The 22,493-nt window shown below is 47.1% G+C and overlaps 7 protein-coding genes across 7 annotated transcripts; 4 read left to right on the top strand and 3 right to left on the bottom strand.

Annotated features, from left to right (window-relative positions):
- Positions 1–244: 244 nt before the first annotated feature.
- On the bottom strand, positions 245–5,080 carry GLAREA_08757 (uncharacterized protein; the record flags this gene model as incomplete). The annotated part of the gene is made up of 3 exons (XM_008077718.1): positions 245–382; positions 438–523; positions 571–5,080. The coding sequence occupies 3 exons, from the start codon at positions 5,078–5,080 to the stop codon at positions 245–247; spliced, it is 4,734 nt and encodes a 1,577-aa protein (XP_008075909.1).
- A 1,700-nt stretch (positions 5,081–6,780) lies between these two features.
- On the top strand, positions 6,781–8,239 carry GLAREA_08756 (P-loop containing nucleoside triphosphate hydrolase; the record flags this gene model as incomplete). Its single annotated transcript, XM_008077717.1, has 2 exons — positions 6,781–7,151; positions 7,198–8,239. 2 exons carry the CDS (start codon positions 6,781–6,783, stop codon positions 8,237–8,239), a joined length of 1,413 nt encoding a protein of 470 aa, XP_008075908.1.
- A 1,910-nt stretch (positions 8,240–10,149) lies between these two features.
- Positions 10,150–10,671, top strand: GLAREA_08755 (RING/U-box; the record flags this gene model as incomplete). Its single annotated transcript, XM_008077716.1, has 1 exon — positions 10,150–10,671. One exon carries the CDS (start codon positions 10,150–10,152, stop codon positions 10,669–10,671), a length of 522 nt encoding a protein of 173 aa, XP_008075907.1.
- A 2,192-nt stretch (positions 10,672–12,863) lies between these two features.
- On the bottom strand, positions 12,864–15,104 carry GLAREA_08754 (uncharacterized protein; the record flags this gene model as incomplete). Its single annotated transcript, XM_008077715.1, has 1 exon — positions 12,864–15,104. One exon carries the CDS (start codon positions 15,102–15,104, stop codon positions 12,864–12,866), a length of 2,241 nt encoding a protein of 746 aa, XP_008075906.1.
- A 609-nt stretch (positions 15,105–15,713) lies between these two features.
- On the top strand, positions 15,714–18,401 carry GLAREA_08753 (P-loop containing nucleoside triphosphate hydrolase; the record flags this gene model as incomplete). Its single annotated transcript, XM_008077714.1, has 1 exon — positions 15,714–18,401. The coding sequence occupies one exon, from the start codon at positions 15,714–15,716 to the stop codon at positions 18,399–18,401; it is 2,688 nt and encodes an 895-aa protein (XP_008075905.1).
- Positions 18,402–18,663: 262 nt separating this feature from the next.
- GLAREA_08752 (uncharacterized protein) lies at positions 18,664–20,044 on the bottom strand (the record flags this gene model as incomplete). The annotated part of the gene is made up of 3 exons (XM_008077713.1): positions 18,664–18,809; positions 18,864–19,493; positions 19,540–20,044. The coding sequence occupies 3 exons, from the start codon at positions 20,042–20,044 to the stop codon at positions 18,664–18,666; spliced, it is 1,281 nt and encodes a 426-aa protein (XP_008075904.1).
- A 904-nt stretch (positions 20,045–20,948) lies between these two features.
- GLAREA_08751 (FAD/NAD(P)-binding protein) lies at positions 20,949–22,187 on the top strand (the record flags this gene model as incomplete). Its single annotated transcript, XM_008077712.1, has 1 exon — positions 20,949–22,187. The coding sequence occupies one exon, from the start codon at positions 20,949–20,951 to the stop codon at positions 22,185–22,187; it is 1,239 nt and encodes a 412-aa protein (XP_008075903.1).
- Positions 22,188–22,493: the final 306 nt, after the last annotated feature.

The raw sequence follows: 22,493 nt of genomic DNA, 5'->3' as shown, positions 1-22,493 counted from the left end.
ATATTATAAAAAGTCATCATAGCTCGCCTGAGAGACCTTTGGCGACTACTGAAATAGTAATCCTTTGAAAATCATGAGTTGGACTTGGAAAATGATTCATATTTGCCCTGACTCAAATTTTATAGTGGCTTTGAGAATTCGAAATTTCGGACGCTATCGCTTCAATCAACGTAAGTATTATTATTACACTCATGTGAAACTGTCCAAGCAAAGCTCATCTATCTCAACATTATCTTGAATTTGATTACTCTACTTCCTTCCACTGCGCTTCCAACATGGCAATCTTCATAACATGCGATGCATCGCCCCATTTCATGTTATCAGCATTTCGTCTCGCCATCGCGGCATCCACGCCAGCCGACGACTCGAAGCCATAACCGACCTAGAATCCTACTATTAGCAAAACACTCAAACCTCAAAGCTTAGACAAGACTTACAGCCGAATTTCCATGATCTAATCCATCTGTTCCAGCAGCTTCAGAAATACTAGCACCACCTTGTATCATCATAGCACTTTGCATCGCTACATCTGTCAGCCAAGTTCCACAATCCGGGATATAGAAAACTTACCACTCATCTTCATCATATTCCCCATCGCAAACTCCGCTTGCAAAGCCTTAATAAGCGGCAACGTACTATCCCTAACCTTCTGTCTCAAATTCCAATGTCTCGCAAAGATCGTCCAATCATTCTTCTCCCTCGCCTCCTCCAACACCTGCTTACTCTTCTTCGAAAACGGGCCGCAGAACGCTTCTTTCTGATTCATTGGATCGCCTGCGTAGACTTCTTCGGTGAGATCACGTCCTAACGCTGCAGCGAGGTTAGTATCGCGGACGTGAGACTCGTAGCATTCTTGACACATGACAATGGTGCATTCATTCTCGTTCGCGGCGTCGGTAGCGACATGACCGTACCAGCGACGACCATTCGGGCGTTTGAAGCCACGGACGTTGCTTCCGCATGGGGGAGCACAGGAACTGATTTCTTTTGCGAGGGATAGGAAAGGTGCATAGTCGCCTTTCTTACTTTCCCAGCCGATTTCGAGGAGGTGTCGTAGGATGAAGCCCCGGAAGTAGAGCGTGTAAGGGAAGTCGGCTGGGTTGGAGGATGTGATACCGCCCGCGCCAACAGAGAAATTGCAGGTTCTGACAACGCCTATGCGGAAGGGTCGAGTTATAGGTGTAAAGAGGTGGGAACCACCGAGAGGTTTTATGACGGAGTGATAACAACAAGGACAGGCCTCGATATTGGGATAGTCGGTAATACTGTACCAAGTTGCGTCTGCCTCTGATGTTGCGGCTTGGGTTTGGATGATTTCTTCTTCAACGCCTTTTATTCCTTCGCAGCGTGGGATACGATTGAATGTCAATAGTCCCGTGTGCCAAAGCTTCATGTCCTTGGCTTCCAGAGCTATCATGAACAAGAAACGCGAGATTCCTGAGGCTAAGTCACAAGTTATATTTGGCGTGCCGGCATCGAAGGTTTTGGGAATAAAGGCGTTTTCTAAGGGTGTGAGCTTTACGCGGTCATAGAAGCACGAGGGACAAACAAGTCCGTCAAGTTCTTGAATACCGAAAGCATGAATTTTATTATCGGCACCTACTGTCATCGGCTTGTCTCCTCCTTGACAAGGTGAGACTGCAAGAGCCTTTTTAAGCTCATGTGAGAATGTTTGGAAATCTGAAGATGGACTGATGAGATGAGCGGTAAGGAGCCGGTTTGTAAAGCCTGGATCCTGGCCGTTATCGCACCGCCAAGGCTGATCTGGACCGTTTAGCTTCATAGTGAAATGAGGCGCAAATGGCGATGGCTTGATATTCGCTTCGAAACATTGTGTGCAGAAAGAGCTGTGAGGAATAGCAATAGAGGTGTAGAATTCTCCTCCTTCGACGACTTCATTACCGGGACATAGAGGCAGCGAACCGAGTTGTTTGATTGCATCCATTAAAGGTTGCAGACTTGCTTGTGGCAAGCAGGCTCCGTAGAAAGTGTTCTTGAGAGCAGGAAATACCCCAAACTGGCAAGTTGCTCGCGAGGTAGGAATGGTAGCTGTAAGACTACCTTCTGGAGTTGCATCCGGCGAGATGAAGGGCTCAAAGCTTAGCGAGAGACTTGGATTTTGCGAGATGTGTAGCATAAAGCACGATTCACAGATCGACGCTTCAAGTTCTTGGATTTGTGGATCAGACCGGGGAACGAGAGTATGCTTTGGGACGTAGAATTTATTGTACTTTGTAAGTACTGACTTCTTGGCACCGAGAGGACACGCCCATTTCATTCCTTGGTGTATAATGGGTTGACTAGCTTGAGGCTGTTCCATTGGCGTGCTATACATGGAAGCTTCTAGAGCATGGAAGTAAGAGTCTGGAGGAGGGGGTTGGTTTCTCAAGTGTTCTGGACATGGTGCGGGTGGTGGAACAGGTTGCCTGGACACTTCGCTTGATGTGTAAAGATTGCGTTGCAGCTGACTTGGGGATAAATGCGTTGGCACAGAATTTGGCAGCGCCGATTGTGGGATGGCTTGCGCAGGAGTCGGCTGGTTGACAGAAATTACGGCACCGCTTTGGTCTTGAAATTGGGGAGAGGAGGAGTTGGCAGGCGTACGTACTTCATTGGTGGGAGGAAAGTATGACTCCGGCGCCTGAGTCTGTAGCTCTGGCTCTGGCTGCGGAGAATAAGGTTGATATTGTAGCTTGCCTTCGCTTGTGACCGTGTTCGACCGTGTCGTTTTTGCTACGTCCTCTGCTTTCGGTGCGGTTTCCATGACTGGTGTATATGGCTGATATAGAGGTTTAGGCTTTCCGTAGTCCTCTACCTCAACGGGTAGTTTTTCGTCCGATAGTTGATCATGAGGGATGAATCTGATAGCTTCATGAACCTGTGGTGCAGTTTGAATATTTGTGGAAGCTTCAGTAGCTGGGAAAGGGGTGAGTGCAATTGTGTTAGAATCGGTTGTTTCTGTATTTAGGACTGGTGTAGCATGGGTTTTTGGTTGTTCTGCAGATGCCATATTGCTTTGAGTGATGGCTGCTACTAGAATTTCGGTGGTTGGTACCTCATTCGAGGTCTGAGACTGTTGAGGCGCAGGAGAAGGTTCATATTGCGGTGGGGGATGGATTGGCTTTGGTGATACAGTTTCAATACTCTTGACATTGCTCTCGATCAACGGCGCTTCAATGGGCGGAGGCTCTTTTTGCATAGTAGGCGTATCACTCTCCTTGGCTACCACAACATTTGGTTTCCAGGTTTGCGATCGATCTTCGAGCTCCACAGGATCGAATTCGCTAGAAAAAGCATACGGAGATGGATCACTTAGTGGCCCCGTCAAGTGAGCTTCAGGTGGAACATGGGAAGTCGACTCAGGAATGGTCTGAATTTGAGGAGAAATGTGAGCCGACTTTTGGCTCTGTGGGGAAATATTTGGCTGCGTCGCCGGATGAGGTTTGCGCCTGATAGAGTTCCGCATTTGACTTTGAAATTGTGACTGCGATGAACTACTTGCTTGAGGGCTATATCGGGCGGTTGCCTGTGACGAGTATTGCTGAGTTTGAACAGCAGGTGCTGAAGGTGGCGTTTGTGACGGAGCAGGTATTGAATTTCGATGCAATGATGCTGTCGGAGACATAGAACCAGTTTGCTGTACATATTGCTGTGGTAATTGACCAGGAGCTGGTGTTTGAGCAGGGGATCCTGCGTAAGTGTATCCTTGAGCACCGTACTGTGGCTGAGAGGCTTGGTTCAAGAGAGGTTGATTATTTTGAACAGAAGTCTGATGGGCTTGAGGCTGAGGCGCCGGAGATTGAGGCGGTTGAGGATGGGACTGAACTTGATAGAGAGTTTGAGGTGAAGCAGTAACATATTGAGCGTGACCCTGTGGTTGAGCTGTGGCTTGAGGAGCATACATTCCCTGAGGGGTAGGATTAGGTGACCCCTGGATCATAGACGGTGGCCGTTGCGATTGAGCGACTTGAGCTTGGTAGATGTGATGTGATGGTGGTGGTGGGTCCTGTACTAAATGAGCAGGTGGAGGACCGCTTGGAGGTAGAGGCTGATAATTCTGTGGAGGCGTCGAATGTTGCTGCACCTGTACTGGTGAAGGGGATTGCAGAGACATACGAGCTAGAGAACCGACAGGTGATTGCTGAGATTGTTGCTGATATTGAGCAGACACCATCGGAGGTGGCGTAGCGTTTTGGTAAGCTTGACCAGGATGGACAGGTGATTGAACTTGCTGTTGAGATTGAACCATTATTTGGGACTGTCTTCTATGTTGAGCTTGTGGTGTAGAAGATACCGGAGAGTACTGAGCTACCGTTACGGGGGCGTATGCTTGGTTGTAAGGTGATGTAACTTGACCGGGAGTTGAGGGTAACGAATTATGATACTGTCCTTGTAACTGGGGACTTTGAACTTGAGCTTGAGGTCCACTTTGGACCTGTAGGATCGAGTTTACTGGGGAATATTGCGCAACTGGTGCGGGAGTATACGGCTGGCTATACGGCGAAGTGGTTGGAGCAGGAGTTGGGGTCACTGAGAACCGATGGTTCTGCACCTGTGGATTTGGAGTTTGATAGGACATAGGTGTAGGAACTGGAGTTGAAGATACATATTGCATGGTTTGGTTTTGATACTGATGTTGAGCTTGCGCTTGAGGTTGAGGTGACGTTGCGGGCACCTGAGACAATGGCTGTGGCTGATATTGCTGATACTGGACTTGTGGTTGGGGCGACTGCGGCGTCTGATATTGCTGCTGGGGATGTTGTGTGACAGCTGCATATTGCTGGCCAGGTATGAATTGAGATTGCCCTTGGTGAGTTGCATACTGTTGTTGAGCTTGGTGTTGTGGCAGTCCCTGCTGTGGAGCTGGGAGTTGTTGATACTGCAGCTGCGGGTTCTGTTGATTCTGGGTACCTCCATACACAGACGCTTGTTGTTGAACTGACTGATTCTGTTGTGGCGCCTGTTGCCCGTATGTTGAAGCCGGTCGCGATTGACGTGGAGCGGTCAATTTATTAATCTCCTGCTTCGCCTGAGTCTTTAGACCCTTCAGAATGCCACCAATGTTACTCGCCATGGCCATGGCAAAACGCAACCCATACACTGGAGTGGGCTTAACAACACGTCGAAAAAGTATCGTACCGTTACTGCAGAGTGCAATGCTAAACAGGTGATGTCGAAAGAACCAAGTTCAGCTGAGGCTGAAAGCCAAGACTTTCCACGTTCCAATGCTGGGGTTTGTCCCGTGTGTAAACACCCACCCCCATTTTTAATACAATACCTTTTGACTCTGCTCAATAAGATACATGTAGTGATAGAAAATGAATGAATGAAGGAGAGCCAGGTTTAAGTTTTTATCGCTCACTCCATTGGGTGTTGTTTTTGTGAGCTTTATGAATAACATGGGTGCATTAACAAGTGTCTGTCCATGTCCGAAGCGTATTACAATAACTTATGTCTGGCAGATGGCTCTACCTCAGCTAACCTCAATGAGTAGGATTAATTTTGTTGTATATCCTAGCAAAGTCTTCGAGGAAGATGCTATGAAGATATACTTTTAAGAGGGTTCTCCAGGGTCTGAGCTAAAAATAGCTACCCCCTCGCTTACTCATGAGCTTCTTCCTCACGGGCCTCTACGACAGTGATATCGAGATATATTTCTGGAATGCATCCGTATATTTAGTTGTGGTAAATGTCATCATAAAAAGAGCGTATCTCTCTCAAAGAACAGAGTTTTGAGCGAAGGAGTCAGATACTATCTCGTCAGAGTTCCAGGACAAGGGCTTGCACCTGGAATGGTTGTTACTACACTTCCCCGCAACATAGATGAAAACGGTCAGTCTAACACAGTTCGATACACAGATGCATTGTGTACAATGTCGGCTTGGTTTTAGATCCATCGGTCTAATGGTCAATACTAAGTCCGATGAATTGTATGGACTCACATACAGGCTTCCCCGCAATCCAGATCTCTTAAACGCAGCCACTTTACACTACCTACCCCTCATTTCGGGAACACTCACTGACAGCTCTTGTATATATTGTCCATCGCCCATCTTCATGACCATGTACAAACCACTATATGGTGGTATCGATAACCTCAATGTCCGCTCGTGTAGGCCGAATAACGCTTGGGATACTGGGGACCACAACAATCTTCGCTGCCACACGGTCAATTTATCTGTTCGTCCTTTCGCGTACCTCCAACAGAACAGCTGTGTCTTGAATGTAGTTCTGACTGGAATAGTCTCAGATCTTGCAAGAAAATTGAAGCCGGTTTTGCAGAAAAGAGGTGGTTCATCAACGGCCTGCGGAACACAAAACCCTGGTGGAATAGAGAAACCTCTCTCCCGCCATGGTGATCACAAAAACTGTTTGTGGTATCGTTGTACTGGGTACGACTACTGCAGTCTCTGGATATCATATGATCAAAGTGTAAGAAGCCCCCGGAAGATTAGCTTATTTGGCTGATGCGTGCAGTGAGAAAAAGTATAGGGGTCTCAAGATAGAGAACGACGGACTTGGTAGGGAGTTGGGGCAATTGAGGTTGGCAAAGAAGATAAAGTCGGCGGAGAGACCATACGCTGCGCAAGGAATGTTGGATAAGTGGGCCCAAAATTGATAATGTGAATTATTGTATGTAGAATCTCAGATGAAACAGGAAGAGCTGATTGTCAAATCGTCTCCTGTTGTCACGTGAACACGCTCGCTGAAAACCCCGTCGCGTCGCGTATTCCAACCCCACCTTGCAACCTCCTGTCAAACAGAAAGTGACATGTCTCCATGACAGACCTTACAGCTGTTCTTCCTGGATTTCCGACACATCAATATGTGCGCCTGATACCGTCTCTCGAGAAGCAGAAGATCACTACCGCAGATCTTCTTACATTAGATTATGTTGAGGTAGCAAAACGCGCCCATTTACCCCTCCTCGATGTGAAGCGGCTATGTAGTGCTGTACTGGCAGCGTTGCAAACTGATATTGGCATACATGAGCCTGACGATGGCAAGGAGAATGCGGTCAATCCTACGCTGAGGAAAAGAGGAAGGGAGATTCTGGGTTGTAGTACCATCAGCACTTTGGATGATGATCTAGACCGCGCGTTGGGAGGAGGAGTACCTACGGGATACATTACGGAAATCACAGGCGAAAGGTAACTCCGTTTATTTGCATTCGAATGTAGTGCTAACATGCTGAAGTGGTGCAGGGAAAACCCAGTTCCTCATTACCCTCCTCCTCGCGGCGCAACTCCCTGCTCCCCAAGGCCTCTCTAGTCCAGCCCTGTATATCTCAACAGAATCAGCGTTACCAATTAAGCGTCTTACCCAGCTTCTTCAGTCTCATCCTGCGCTCGTAAATCATGCTTGCAAGCCGACCTTGGACCGCGTCCACTGCATAGTAGTCAACGACCTCGAAGCCCAAGACCATATCCTTCGTTTTCACCTCCCAGTGCAGATCAAAAAACATGGCATCCGGCTTATCATACTCGATTCAGTGGCAGCAAACTACAGAGCCGAGTTTGAAAGACGAGGTGTATCAGGCGGTCAGAATAGTGGTGCGAATATGGCGCAGCGGTCAGCAGAATTAGTGAAGCTAGGACAACTTCTGCGAGATGTAGCTCGAGAATACAATATTGCCGTTGTAGTCGCAAATCAAGTTGCAGATCGATTCACGGGTCACAGTAGCCATGGTAGCGATATGTCCAATGGTAACAGTAGTCCGATCATACATCGGAATGCCACCCAAAGCAGCCCTCTAGCCCGGAGAGGTGCGCAACCAGCAGGATATCCATCTAGCTCGCTGGCTCCTCCACCAAACTCGAGCGCTGTTCCCCTCCCAGCATCCCAGCGACCATTCTCCACCACGCCGGATCCATTGTCCCTTGACCATCAACAACGATGGTTTACGGGCTGGGGAGACGACCCATCTCCTTATTCACTGATATCGAAGAACATGAAAACTCCTAGTCTGGGTCTGGTTTGGACGACACAAATTGCCTGTCGTATCACACTTATCAAAAGACCGATTTATGGGAGGGCGATCGTGGTTGAGGAAGAGGATGTACCTTCCCTAAGGAGGTGGAGACGGTGGATGAAGGTTGTGTTTGCTCCCCATGCTAGGGAGAGTGGAGCTGGATTGAGAGGAGCGGTGGAATACGAGATCAAAGGGGAAGGGTTGAGAGCTGTTAAGCGACAGGATGGAGATGAGGATGAAGAAAATGAAGAGACGTTGCCGGTGTGAGTGATGGAGCATAATTCTGAATTATGTGGGCTACCTAGGTATTTCAATCGAATGTCTTCGTTATCTACTTGTCTGCTCCCATCCGCGAATACAATCTAATTTGATGAACACACACACCTCTCTACTCCCTGCAGATCGCAGAGAACTCACTCCTCAAGATCTATGATTACTGTGACCTCACGAACGTCATCTATCGAGTATAATTGTTCTGCTAGCTCGCCTTTGGCCCCCGAACCGTTGTCTTGGCATGATTCTCGCTTAACTTCTCAGCAACGCAACGACGCTCATCCAACCGATATAAGCAAATTAGGTAGGATACTATGCGCATTGTGCTCAGTAAGATATGTGGGAACTGTTTCAGCTGCATTCCTCAGTGCAACGTGAGGGGATGGCGAGATGGGGTAAAAGAGGTGATTCACAGCCAGAATGGATCGTGTTGACACTTAGGATGTATTCTAGCGGCGGGTACCTGATAAATACTAGGATTTTAGTCTACGGGGTCACCTCGCTAGCTTCGATATCTGCCGATCGATTAGGGTGTCTGATCAGTTCCAAGTACCGAGTCTTTTTGATGGTCTAGACTCCCATCATTCACAGAGGATATGTTCTGAAAAGATCATCTTGAATATGGCCTTTGATTTGACGCTTTTGAGTGACGATGATAGAACGTGCTAAAAATGCACCTATACCGTAAATCTCTTCTCATCGGATTGATTTCCCCGCCAAGAACCCAATAGAAAGTTTTCACGCTTGGAAGATAGTACATCCCCCCCACCCCCAAACCCTTTCCACTTCTGAACCGCGAAACTCCGAACGCAACGGGGAATATCACGGGGGGGGGACGTAGCCGTATCCGCGTAATTGGGTTATAGTAGGCGAGCAAGACCCATTTTTATATCGACGTCAGTTGAGTTTATGTTACTTGCTCGTCAACGACGACGGTCTGTTCTTGGTTCTGCAAAAAGAACTTCACCCTTCAATTGATTTCTCTCACTCTATGAAGATCTGAACCTACCATCATCATCAGAGGTCAGTCACTTGCCTTATTGCTTGGGAGTGAGCAAACACGGCCCACTTTAATTGGATTGAAGTCATGACTATGTAAATTGCTCGTCAATGATGACGGTCTGTCCTTGGCTTGTGTAATCCAAAAAAAAATCTACCACCTCGCTATTTTTGAGCAAGGATCCTGGTTAGAGCACTTTATATTCCAAATCAATCTATTAAATTTTCTCGTGCTATAACGACCGTCAGTTCTTGGCTCGGGTGACTTGGTGATTTCATCTCATTCATCTTCAGGAAAATGAACTCTCTATGCAGGTTTCTTCGTCAATTGGACTTTATTGCAAAAGCTAGATAGGTGAAGAATATCAAACTCATGTACGATTATACTACTAGATGATTTGAGAGTGAAACGACGAAGTGATCTACCATGCTTAATATCAACTTGTGCTATAACGACCGTTAGTTCTTGGCCCAGGGGATTTAGCCCGATGTAACCTCACGAAAGTAGTCTTTCTGAGCAAGTTTCTCCGTCATGAGTATTGCTAGATAGCTGTAGAATCTCCATGGTGATGTTCGACGCGCTACGTTAACGATTGGTCGTGAAAATCTGAAGTGATTTGCCTCGCTTAAGTCGTTGATTGCGGCCTGGATCAGTGATTTTAACCTAAAAGTCATCTTCTCATTGGCGGATCTGAACTCTGTATCACCGAGCTAGATGTCTGTAAAGTTTTGTAAGCGAGTGATACGACCACTAGTTTCTAGCGTAATCACCGCTGGTCAGAATAAAAGAGGTGGTTCCCTCCTCTCTTTTGAAGGCCAGCCTCCTTCGATTACAATTCCTCAAACACTTGCACACATCACACATACTTCCTCAAACCACTACAAACATCACCTTCATCTTCACAATGTCCGCTGAAACAACTACCAACGCCCCTTCCTCTTCCACCCCCGATACCGACAATGAATGTCCCATCTGCCAGGAGACATTCAAAGACCCCATCACAACCGACCCTTGCAAACACACCTATTGCAAGCGATGCCTCAGGCAATGGCTGGAAGTTACGGTAAACGGACGAATTCGCACTTGCCCTCTCTGCCGCGGCTCCGTCGAAGGCTTCAAGGAAGGCGCGAAACACTATCGCGCTTCCAATTACACCAAGGAAAGCCTCGAATACCTAGCGGAGCAACATCACGTGATGACCGAGCGAATTCAGAGAACCATTGACCACCACCGCGAGATCCTATTGGCCAGAGCTGCCGAACGAGCCGCAGCTTCGGGAGTCGTGGTAGAGCCGATGGATACAGATGAAGACGAGGATACGGATACGGATATGGATGAGGATGACAGCACCACCGACGAGGAAAGTGAGGAATCCGACGAGAGCGAGGACGAAAGCGAGAGCGAGAGTGAGAGCGATGAGGAATAGTAAGCCTAATTTGATTCCTCACCTTCTTTAAAACATTCTAACCATCATCTAGGGAAGTAGCTTGGTTCATAGTCATCGGGTGGACCATAGTCATCAGCGCTTCTGTATTTCGGATTGTTTGTACCACCACCAGCCTGTATTCTAGCCAACAATCAATCATCGTTTCTCAAATCTATCAAGTGACTTGTTACCTCTCATGTAAATTATCTCTGTCTTGCGTCTTTGTCCCTCTCATGTCTCCTATTCTGTGTCTTGTGTTGAAGTGTCGTCTGTCCTTCCTCGTCTCGCCTCGCTTAACACTCTGCCCCTGAATCCACCTCCATCCACCCTCACCATCCACAAGATGTAACCACAACGCAAGATAGTTCTTCAATCAGATGGACTGAATATCGCATGTTTTGTCATTCAAGTTGACTCAATATCTCCATTTCGTCTATCGTTTTCAGAGATTATAAAATCTTTGTCACGACCCCGGATGTTCACGGGTGACTGCTACCAAATTATCCACCACGAGCTACCACAACCCCCTTCATGTTCCGCTCCAAATACCCTACTCACCCCCCCTATTGATGTACCCGGACTACTAAATATACTCACATTCGCGGTGTTACAACACGAACCGCGGCCGCAGTCCCAACCACGACTCTTTTTCAATTAAATTACGAAATAACCCACATCTCGTCTACTATTCTCAGATTACGAAATGTTTTCTATCCTTTTCATAATTAAAAGCTAATTATCGACCCCCCATGATAATTAGGACGGATCAACTACTTGAATATCATACCGCAAAGTACCGCACCACCCGCCAAATCCTCCTTCCAGCTACTTGGTTGTCCGCTTCCACCCTCCCGCAACCTCATACCCGCGCAACCCGATGTACTCACTTTCGTGGTGTTTAACACAAATCGTAGCCGAGACTCCCAAAACAGTTTTTTCTTTCAATAATTGACTCAGAAAATAACCAATATTTAATTTGCTATTCTTGGTAATTAAGATACCTCCAAATCCTTTTAATAATTGAACAGCACTTACCTACTCTTCATAATAATTCAACTTAACAGAATAATAGAAAGTTCTGCCACTTATGTTGTCAACTAAGAGCCACCACATCATCCTCTCAAGTTCCTGTCATCACACCTCGCTGTCGCTTACGTCGCACAACGACCACATATCCGCAGAACTAAACACATCCGTTCTCGCAATAGATGATACAAGTCACAATCAAGACGCGTAAAACGATATTTATTTGATGAGAATATGTCCGGTATTTCCTATATTCTCGGCAAATGCGATGCTTCTAAATGAGGGTTCAAACTTTATATAGAATGAATATTACCTAGGTACTTTTGACCACATTACAGAATGCCTTGACGATTCTCCCACGCTCTCTTCCGGCACATATTTTGTTTGCCGCAAGCCGTCGCACAACACCCCCTCTAGTGTTTAACACCGCGCATCATCTTCGCTCCAACCCCTGTAAATCTTGTCTTCTCACAAAACTTGATATGGTCCCCAAATACACAACCAATCAACAGCACAGCAAGTTTTCTCCCCCCACCTTGCAAGTGATCGTTCAGTTTGTGATGCACATTGAGTCAATGAATTCTAGCAAAGATTTGAATGCGAATGTTCTTAGAACACGAACTTGGTATTACCACGTTTAACGACTATTTTCAGCAATCATGTCAACTTTGTCGCCTTGTTCATGAAGCTTTCTCGTCCTCCTTTTCCCTCACCTCTTGTCGGCCCACATCTGACGCTTTATTTAGCCGCCAACTCAGATTCTTTCGAGAAGAATGTTATTCTCTTCTCATTTTGATATAGAGATTATGTATTGCAGCTAAGTGCACGTGTTTTATGGAATGTAGTATTGTTGCTACCTCCAAAATTCTTATAATGAGAATAAAATTCATTTTTAAAAAAGGCGGTGCTTTTTCGGTTACGTTTTCTATACTTGAGTGCTTAATATCGAGACACTGGAACGTAAGTATGCAAACCCTCATGCCGTATCTTTGAAACAGTCATAAGTAAACTTCTTTTTGAAATTTGGGGATAGAGATTAAATCCTCTGGACCGTATATCAGAAGACAAATTTACATGCTCAGCCAAATCACACGGTATCTAATAACGCTTAAAGGTAAATTACGTCTGGCCAGAGAAGCTAAATCCTCTGAACCCAGACGCCAAACCTACCTAATCACAACCTCCCTCTCCTCACACCCCACAAACCAGTCCGCAATCTTCCTGTCAAACTTCCTACTACACAACATAAACGCGCCCACCCTCATAAACATCCCATATTCTCCCGGAACCAGTACTAACCCCTCAATCTTCAACACAAAGTCATCTTGCCATATCCCCGGACTATCACTTGTATTCCGCACCTGCCGCATAGGAAGCAAAAACGCATTGTCCTCAAGCTCATCGGACGAATCCGGGAAATAACGAAGCGGTTGTTGATCTGTGAAGACCTTTCGATCCCAATGGCGCTCCCATGTGTCAAGTCTGTGCCCCATTTCCGAAAGTCGAACCTCCTTTAACATTCCGCGGATTGTTAGGTCGCCGGCGAGGACTTGACCGGTGCCGTTGGTGTCCGCTGATGAGGTAACCGCATGCACGGATTCAATTGTGGCGAGTTGGGCAATAGGCAAATCACTGATAGTATCCTGAAATTGGAATACGCCGTCCAGACCTGTATCTTCAGACGAGCATATAATGCCATCTACCGAAGCCCAAGACCAAGATGGGGCTCTGTAAGATTTTGGCTTGGGGTAAGGTTGTCCAACAGCTTTCCAGAGGAGATCATAATTCAGATTGTCCTCCCAAAGACCCGCAGCATATTCTTTTCTCACAATTCTTTTGATCGCATTCGCCAGGCCAGAAAGCGCCACGAGCTTGTCAGATGAGTAAGTGAGGTTTCTCTTTGAATAATCGTGGACCAACGAGAACCAGTACCAGTGAAACTCTGCGGGAGAACTGCTTCTGTATCCATCTCGGAATACGCTGAGGAAGTCCAGCGACAGGACTTGTGTGTCTGACCAAGGATTCGAACCGACAGGTTCAAACAGACGGTTGCGGATACGATCGCTTTTTCGACGTCTCCCAGTGCCAATGCCGTACATATCGTTCTCAGCTGCCTTTCCAAATTTACACTCCCACTTAATACCAGTTTTTCCTAGTGTTAGTGTCCGTCGGGACAGCTTCTCCTCTTGCAACACCCAGCCTCTGGTATTCAGTCGGGGGGTGACCTCATCTAGAGTCGATGCTTCAGCAGGTTTGATGTAAAGGCCTTTGGATTGGGGATCTGGACCGGCGATATGACAGCGGGCAATGGTGAGTGGATTACGAGACGAGAAACATCCTTGGAGGGCATTCTCCGCTGAAGCGGCGGCAATTGAGCATTGTGAGTTCTCGTAGTACGTACCCATGAAAGAAGCTTCTCGTGCCCAGTCTTCAGCGTTATCTTGGATGATACAGAGGCAGTCGATCCATAGATACTTAATTCCAAGATTCCTGGTTATGACAATAGCATCTGTGAAAGTTTTTGGCAAAGTATCTAGACTAATACTGTTTTGCATACCCTGAAGATTTTCCGTTTTCAGAGTGGGAAGGTCTTTGACATCACCCCAGCAATGGCTCAGGGTTAGATATTGTAGGTCATGATCGGATGCCTTACAGATGTATAATTCGAGTTGCGGTAGATGGAGGCTGCCTACATCCACGAGTCTACTTGGCAAAACAGAAGAGTCGGTAGTCTTACAACACGCAGAATGAAATTCTTTGCAGTTGCGGAGCCAGTAGCTAGCCAATTCGAAATGAGCAAGCGAGCCTGTCGAAACAGAGGAGAGTGACGGCGCATCTCGAAACTTATAATCGAACGAGATTTTCTTAGAATTTGCAGGACCTGGATCCATGAGTTCGAGACGTAATGGGTTCTTTGTGGTGTCTGTCGATGCATATGGGGTGCCGAATCCGACGAAAAGGTCATAGTGAGCTGACCAGTTTCCGAAACCTGTAGTGATCGTAATCCAACATTGACATTTGGCTTTTCCTATGATTTCCAGCTCTGTGATTTGGATATAATTCAACAACAAGGAACAAAAGTGGCAACCTCCCTTGGCTGATTCTCGCAATTTATTAAGTGATCCATGAAGCAAATGCGTCTCAGTAGAGTCAATTAACAGCTGCCATGATCCGTGAAGAAGTTTTGACGATTGGAATATGGATTGGCAGTTAGCACAAAGGTGATGCAATGTTACTTGATCCTCCGAGGTTGAAATGCTGAGGTTCGGTCGATTACCCTTGAATCGCGGTCGCTGCACCCAATATTTGGTTTTCTTATCGACGAAAAGAAATGCCCATTCCCAAGGACGTAAGAGCGTGGATTGGATAGGATGCGCTCGCAACCGCCCTATATCTGTAAACGACATTTGAATCTGGTTGAGTTTGAGCTTTTGTTTATTTTGTGTAGCATTGCAAATGTACGCAGGTGAGGTGGAAGAGCTGACCGTTAATTTGCGGCTGAGTTGACGACCCAAACGCAACAGAACCGATTTTCATGGCTGGATATGAGGTCAGAAATTCCACGAGTAAATAATCAACAAGAAATCGCTAATTTAGATAAACAAAAACTTCAACATCTTGCCACAGCTTGGTATTTTTGTCACCATCGTGGACTAGCACAAGATCCATTACGGATTTGCTATAAGATCAAGATTTTCCCCAGCAAATCCGAATATTTGGAAACGAGAATAAATCCCATAATAAGTGATATCTTAGTCTCTCAATGGATAGGATAATGGTAACTCTTGTATGCCTAGATGTGAAAGGTGGAGAAGTTGGATGGGGGTGAGGCGAGATTGTTATCGGCTGCGAAGTTATCCCCGATTAAACGCGGTGCGCGTCCACCTCGTTTGTCATAAGCAACGATGACATAGAATATTTTCTTACCAACACTTCGAAGCCAGCTCGTAGCTCCAATACTCAAGAAGAGCTATATGAGTACGGATGAAGAGCTGCCGTGACCAATTCCCGCCGGCATGGCGCCCCCAGCCAAACGTCGAAAGCGCAATGTCCTCCCATCTTCGGACGACGACGACGAAGTCCCAACACCTCAACCCAAAGCTCTTACGTCCAAGTTGAGAGCCCCCTCCACTGAATTATCTACACAGATCTCAAATGGGAAAGGTTCTACATCATCCGCGAAGCCGTCTGGCCAGTCAATGGTAGCTCAGACCAAATCTCAGCCTCGTGCGAAGACGGCGAATCATCCCCACAATGCGGCACCAATATACCTCCCGAAAACCTCTCGTGCGAGTACAAAAAGCGCGAGCAATAGTCCAGAGAAGCCAAAGCGAAAGGGGAAGACGGAAGACAAAGTTAAGAGCGGGGATATCTTCTCATTCTTTACGAAACAGGCACAGCGGCAGAAGGAGGCTGGCATAGTCAATGGGAAGGATGCGAGACCTACAAGAACCCCTTCCAATGAATCGAAAGCTTCTCAACAAGATGAGTTTGATCACATTTCTGACGACGAATTGTTGGATCAAAAGGCAAATTCGTCGAGCATGATTAGGGTAGCCGCTCGCAAACGGGGACTGGAAGGGTTTGGCAGAACGGATGGTGACGCTCCTAGCATGAGCCAGAAGTTCATGAAGAACCCGAAATCTACTTCTACGATCAGAGTGGAGGAAGACTTGCGCCCTTGGGCTGAGCGTTTTGCACCCACAAACCTGGACGAACTGGTAGTACACAAGAAGAAAGTTGGAGATGTTCGTGGATGGCTGGAAGACGTTATGGGTGGTCGAATGAGGCAGCGCATGCTCATATTGAAAGGACCAGCTGGCACCGCGAAAACGGCGACAGTCGGACTTTTAGCAGACGCAATGGACTGCGAAGTGCTCGAATGGAGAAATCCTGTCGGCTCAGTCGCAACCGGTGACGGATTCCAGTCAATGTCCGCACAATTTGAGGAGTTTCTGGGTAGAGGTGGAAAGTTTGGACAATTGGACATATTTTCTACAGATGGCTCCTTACCGGCGAAACCGGATACCAGACCTCTCGATCGACGGAAAAGGCTAATATTGGTCGAAGAATTTCCAAATACGTTTACACGTTCTTCAACAGCTCTGCAATCATTCAGAACCGCTATTTTACAATATCTAGCATCCAATACTCCTCCACTATCAATGTTTCATAATAAGGATATACCAAAAGAGCCTGTGACGCCAATTGTTATGATAATATCTGAAACATTACTCACCACTACCTCAGCATCGGCAGATAGCTTTACAGCACATCGTCTGCTTGGCCCAGAGATACTGCAGCATCCTGGTGTTGGTGTCATTGAGTTCAACCCAATAGCGCCAACTCTACTTGCTAAAGCCTTGGAAACTGTTGTGCAAAAAGAATCTCGCAAGTCCGGACGCAGGAAGACACCTGGGCCTCTTGTTCTGAAAAGACTTGGGGAGATTGGGGACATTCGAAGCGCAATTGGATCTTTGGAATTCCTCTGTCTACGAGGTGATGTAGACGGAGACTGGGGAGCTAAAGTTGCATTTGGCAAAGGAAAGAAAGCTAGTAAGGACCTTGCTTTAACCAAAATGGAAGAAGAAAGTCTTGAAATGGTCACTCGAAGAGAAGCAAGTCTCGGTATTTTCCATGCCGTTGGCAAAGTCGTCTACAACAAACGTGACTTAGAGAAACCATCTCTACCTCCCAACGAGGATGTCGAAAAACTCCCAGATTACCTGTCCCTCCAAGCCCGTCCATACAGATCACAAATCGTTGTCGACGAACTAATCGACGAAACCGGAACCGACACGCAAACCTTCATCGCCGCCCTCCACGAGAACTACCTCCTCTCCTGCGACGCCCCTTCCACCTCCTTCGAAGTCTCAACCCTCGACCACGTAAATGGCTGTCTGGACGCCCTCTCCGACAGCGACCTCCTCTGTCCCTCCTGGGACGGCTCCTTCAACTCGACCGGCTTTGGCGGCGGCACAGGCGGACGAGGAACCGGCGGCGACATTCTGCGACAAGACGAAATCACCTTCCAAATCGCCGTCCGCGGCATCCTCTTCGCCCTTCCTAACCCCGTAAAGCGCGCTTCACCAGCAGCGAGCGGTCTTCGCACCGGCAAGGGCGGAGACGCGTATAAGATGTTCTACCCAACTAGCTTGAAGCTCTGGCGTATGAAAGAGGAAATCGAATCTACGATCGACCATTGGGTTACTAAACTTATGAAAGGAGAAGAAGAACATCTCTCTACCATCACGAGCGGCGCTGCGCAATTCGCGAAAGCTAAACCTGGGACGGTGGAGAGTTGGAAACGACCTTCCACGCACTCCTCTTCGACCTCAAAGGACAAACCTCCCGCTCCGCTCCTCTCGATAGGTACATCCGCGCGTAAAGAAATGCTGCTGGAACGACTGCCTTATATGACGCTCCTCGCGAAAGCGAAATCTAAATCCTCGGCTTCGAATGCGGTGATCAGGGATTTAGAGAAAGTCACGGCGTTTAAAGGGATTGGACCGCAGAGTGAGGATACACCTGATGAGGACGGAGAGGGTGTGGTGGGCGAGGAGTGGGCTACTGATAAGCCTGGAGAAGGGTCGAGTCCGAGGAAGAAGGGACTGGTTATTAGGGGGCGAGGGAGTGGCGGATTGCCGGTTGCGAAGGATAGGGAGGTTAAGTTGGTTTTGAGTGATGATGATATTGAGGATTGAGGTGGGGTAGAGATGTAAGAGGAAGGAAGAAGAGGGGGCGGAGCAACTTTGCTGTGGGATTTGGTAGATATGTGTATGGCGTTTATTAGCTTGTTGCTGTGGTATATGGGAGTATGAAGGGAATATGTAGCTAGCTTTCTGTTATAAAAAATAATTGATGGAATTATGATGCTATTGATGCTAGAAAACGCCTGCTATTCCACACAAACTCCCAGGATGTACACTCCCATTTTTCAATTTACAGTTTCGTTCAGAGCATCATTCAATATCCCAAACTAGCTTGCTCCTCTTCTGCAGATCCAAATCCAGTCCATCCCTTGAAATCGTCCACCAAATATACAGCAGCAGAGAGATATTTCTCATGCACATCACCCCACGTAAACGCAGCTTCCTTTATCGCGCGTACAGCTAGTCTTAGTTAGCACCCCCATTCGTCAATCAAGATGTAGAGAGAGTACATACCTTTAACAAAATGCGCATCCGCACTCCACCCCCCCTCCACCGCCATCTTATCCACATACCCCCAGCTCTTCCCTCCAGGCTTTCCAACAATATCCTCATCAATCTCCGGCCTCAATTGCATGATATACACCGCGATGGTAAGTAACCACCACTGTCGCACCAAACTAACGTGGAATCGCTTCGGGATCAGCGGAATTAAGATCCGTACCGCGTGCGACGTCGTAAGGATATGTACCATGAAGAAATCATACGCGTGTGTTCCCGGCTTCACCGTCTTGATCAAGAGGTCTATCGCCGCTTCCTGCGACTCGCGGAATTGGGTCTTGGGGTCTGAGATTGTCCAGGCGTTCCAGTATTCCAAGATCAGGTTTTCGTGCTGCGAGAAGAGGATGTCGAAGTTTTGGAAGCCTTTTGAGGGGAAGAGTCCGTCGAATCGGGTGTCGTTGTGGATTTTGTGTAGGATTTCGAGGGGGGAGGTTGTACTGTATGTGGAGGGTCGGGTGTAGGAGGGGTCGTCGAGGTATTTGTGGAGGGAGGAGTAGGAGCAGGATGATAGCGCTAGGGCTTCCATGCCGAGTTCTTTCGAGGAGAATTCATAGGCGTAGCCGAGATGGATTAGGGGATGGCCAACTGCGAAGAGTTAGTGATGGTTCGTGGGGATGGGATGGGGACATACGTCCTGAAATGACTCCATTGATGAGTGGTTGTTTGCCGGTGAAAAGGTACTCTTCTGCTACCTTTTTCCAGTCATAGTCGAATTTCAGGGCGAGCTCGTCTTCAAAGAAATCTACGTATGCGCGTTGGTAGTTGTGGTTTCCTAGGAATTCCCTCCAGTCTGCATCTGTGATCTCGGCGGGGGAGTCTTTCCATCCCTCCAAGCTCCGCGATTCATGGTCGTATATCTTCTGTAATTGATCATGGTTTGCGCCGAGAATGTATGCGGAGCCTAGGATATGCGGTAGGTGGTTATGGTATTCGAGGTTATGGTAGAGGACCGAATGGTTGATGTGGTTCGCTTTGAGTAAGTGCTTTAATGTTCTCGGTCGCTTTTCTGGAGCTGTTTCCACATCGTGTATTGGCACACTTTCGAGGTCGATTGACTGCGCAGACCAATCGCTACTTGTCAGATATCTGTAAACTCTGTTCACTGAAGGTAGCCATGCTATCATAGGAGCCGACATTTTGACGGTTTGTCCCAAATTCAGCACATTGGAAATGTCCTGATTTTATGAAGCTGTTGGGAACTACCCCACACTTACTTTAAAGAGGGTCCGCTAGGCTGACACCCAGCGTTGCTAAATAGCGGCCCGCTTCGTTCCTTTCGTACCACCAACACCAAAATTAAATTCGTAGCCCTTAAACCACCAACTCCATGAATGAAGAAGAAATAGTCCGACCGAAAGTAGAAACTATCAAACATGTAATAAAAGGCCAGTCTTGTCGTTTCAGGGTCACAAATGAATGGCAAGTGTTGTTCTGCACTCGTGGAATTTTAATTTCTTATCATGATTTATTTGAGTAGATTTTCTGAGACTCAGGATTTGCGTACCTGCTCAGGGGGTAATTTTATCTCTCAATAGATTGATCAGCGGTAGAGTCAAGAGAAAGTGAATTATTATGTCTTGAGAACTTGTTGACGAAGTTGATTCAGGCACGTCCACGAAAACGTACAAAGCTCGCCATGGTGCTAGATTTGGGGGATAGGTTTAAATCAATAATGAAGATGACAATACTTCCTTCTTGGTCTGCAGTATACAAATGAGCCAAATGATGACGAACTGTCGTTCTTTCGTTCCAATTATCCAGCCAATGCACCACCAATAAGCAATGTTTCTAGGTAACATGCAGGTAAGACCAACTTAAAAGGCACAGTTGACAATTAGACCCGTAAACCAACAAATCCGATGGCGACGCTAAACAACATATGTTATGAAGTTCTCGATGGCCATCCCCAGGGTTGGAGTAACACTATAAACTTCGTCAAATTCCCCAAGTCTACGCGAAAGTCGTCGCGAACACGTGTGCATATACTTATCCTATCTCATTTTTTTACCTCTCTCGATTGCCGAGTCCTTATTAGCAATAATGTCTCCGGTTAGTGTTGATCATGTTATGATAGTCGGAGCGGGTATTGCTGGGCTCGCACTCGCACAGGCCTTGCTCAAGAAAGGAATTGACTTTACCATCTACGAGCGAGACCCCACTTGGAATTATCGACCACAAGGATATAGAATTAAGATATTTCCTGATACGATTGTGCACTTGAAAGATACCATGAGTCTCGAGTTATGGAAGGAATTCGAGAACTGCTGTGCTGTGACAGTGATGGGAGAAAGCACGATCAATGCACTTTCCGCGACTTTGATCTCAAGCAGAGCCCTTCGTGGCATTCGTCCATACACCGTTGACAGGTCTGTACTTCGAAAAGTGCTAGTGAAGGGGCTTGAAGACAAAATTCAATTTGGCAAGAAGTTCAGCAAATACACCATCAACCCTGACTCCGTCACAATCACCTTTGAAGACGGCACAGAATCGTCTGGGACCTTGCTGGTGGGCGCTGATGGCGGCCGTTCCCAGATCAGACAGATTTTCCTACCAGACTTCAAGACTGTGGACCCAGAAGGTATTTGCATATTTGGAAAAACTCCCATCACGGATGAGTTAAAGAAGCGAATCCTCCCAAAAGCGCTTCAGTGGTTTGTCGTTGTCCGAGACACTGCACCAGTGATCCAACAGGTCATCTGGGGAAGCGAATTACCAGTCAGCATGTTCGTCGAAAAGATGTCATTCCCGAACCGGAGCTTGACAGAGATGGAGCTTCCAGAAGATTATCTCTACTGGTCGATGCTACTACCGACCAAACTCCTAGGCATGACTGAGGATGCGGTCACAGCTTCAATAAATCGACCATCGACCGAGATAGGCCTTGATATTACTTGTGAGTGGGACCCCTCACTCAAATGTATCATCGAGCTCCAAGACCCGTCTCAGGGAGCTGCAATCCGCATCATCTCCGGGCCTCCAATGCTTCCTGAGTGGGAGACTTCTGATAGAGTGGCACTGATCGGAGATGCCATCCACGTTATGGCTCCCTCCGGAGGCGTTGGAGTCGCAACTGCTCTGAAAGATGCCTCGATTTTGTCTGATAAGCTAGCTCAAGGAGGCATCTCGAAGAGTAGCATTGGAGCTTATGAATCGGAGATGAGAATCTATGCCGAGGCGAGCATTCGCAGGAGCTTTGCTGGTGGGAAGTTGTTCTTTGGCCAACCTCCTTTTGATCAATGTAAAGAGGTGAGCTTTAAGGCAACATCTGGCGAGGAATAGACGATGAATAGGGTGGCAGGTCGTGGGTGCATCTTGAAAATATAGCAATGTCGAAGTCTTAGAAAAGACTGCCACAGCGAGGGTGATAAGTTGGATTCTTCTGTTCCAGAACCTGTACACAATGAAATGTGAAATTGGCCTGCTGCAAGAAAGAAGCATCTGATACAATGAAATCTTTTTAGTATTGATGGAATGACTGGGAGAACAGAAACCTCTGTCGAAAACTTGTGGATCGAGTTCGGATCGGATTATTTATTTGCCGTGGCCTTCGCGTCAACAAATCTAGACGCGAAGACCGCAAAAATG

Source organism: Glarea lozoyensis (genome assembly GCF_000409485.1).
Source record: "Glarea lozoyensis ATCC 20868 chromosome Unknown GLAREA1, whole genome shotgun sequence".
Lineage (NCBI taxonomy): Eukaryota > Fungi > Ascomycota > Leotiomycetes > Helotiales > Helotiaceae > Glarea > Glarea lozoyensis.
Note: the sequence above shows the minus strand (reverse complement) of the source record. Positions and strands in the feature narration are given on the sequence as shown.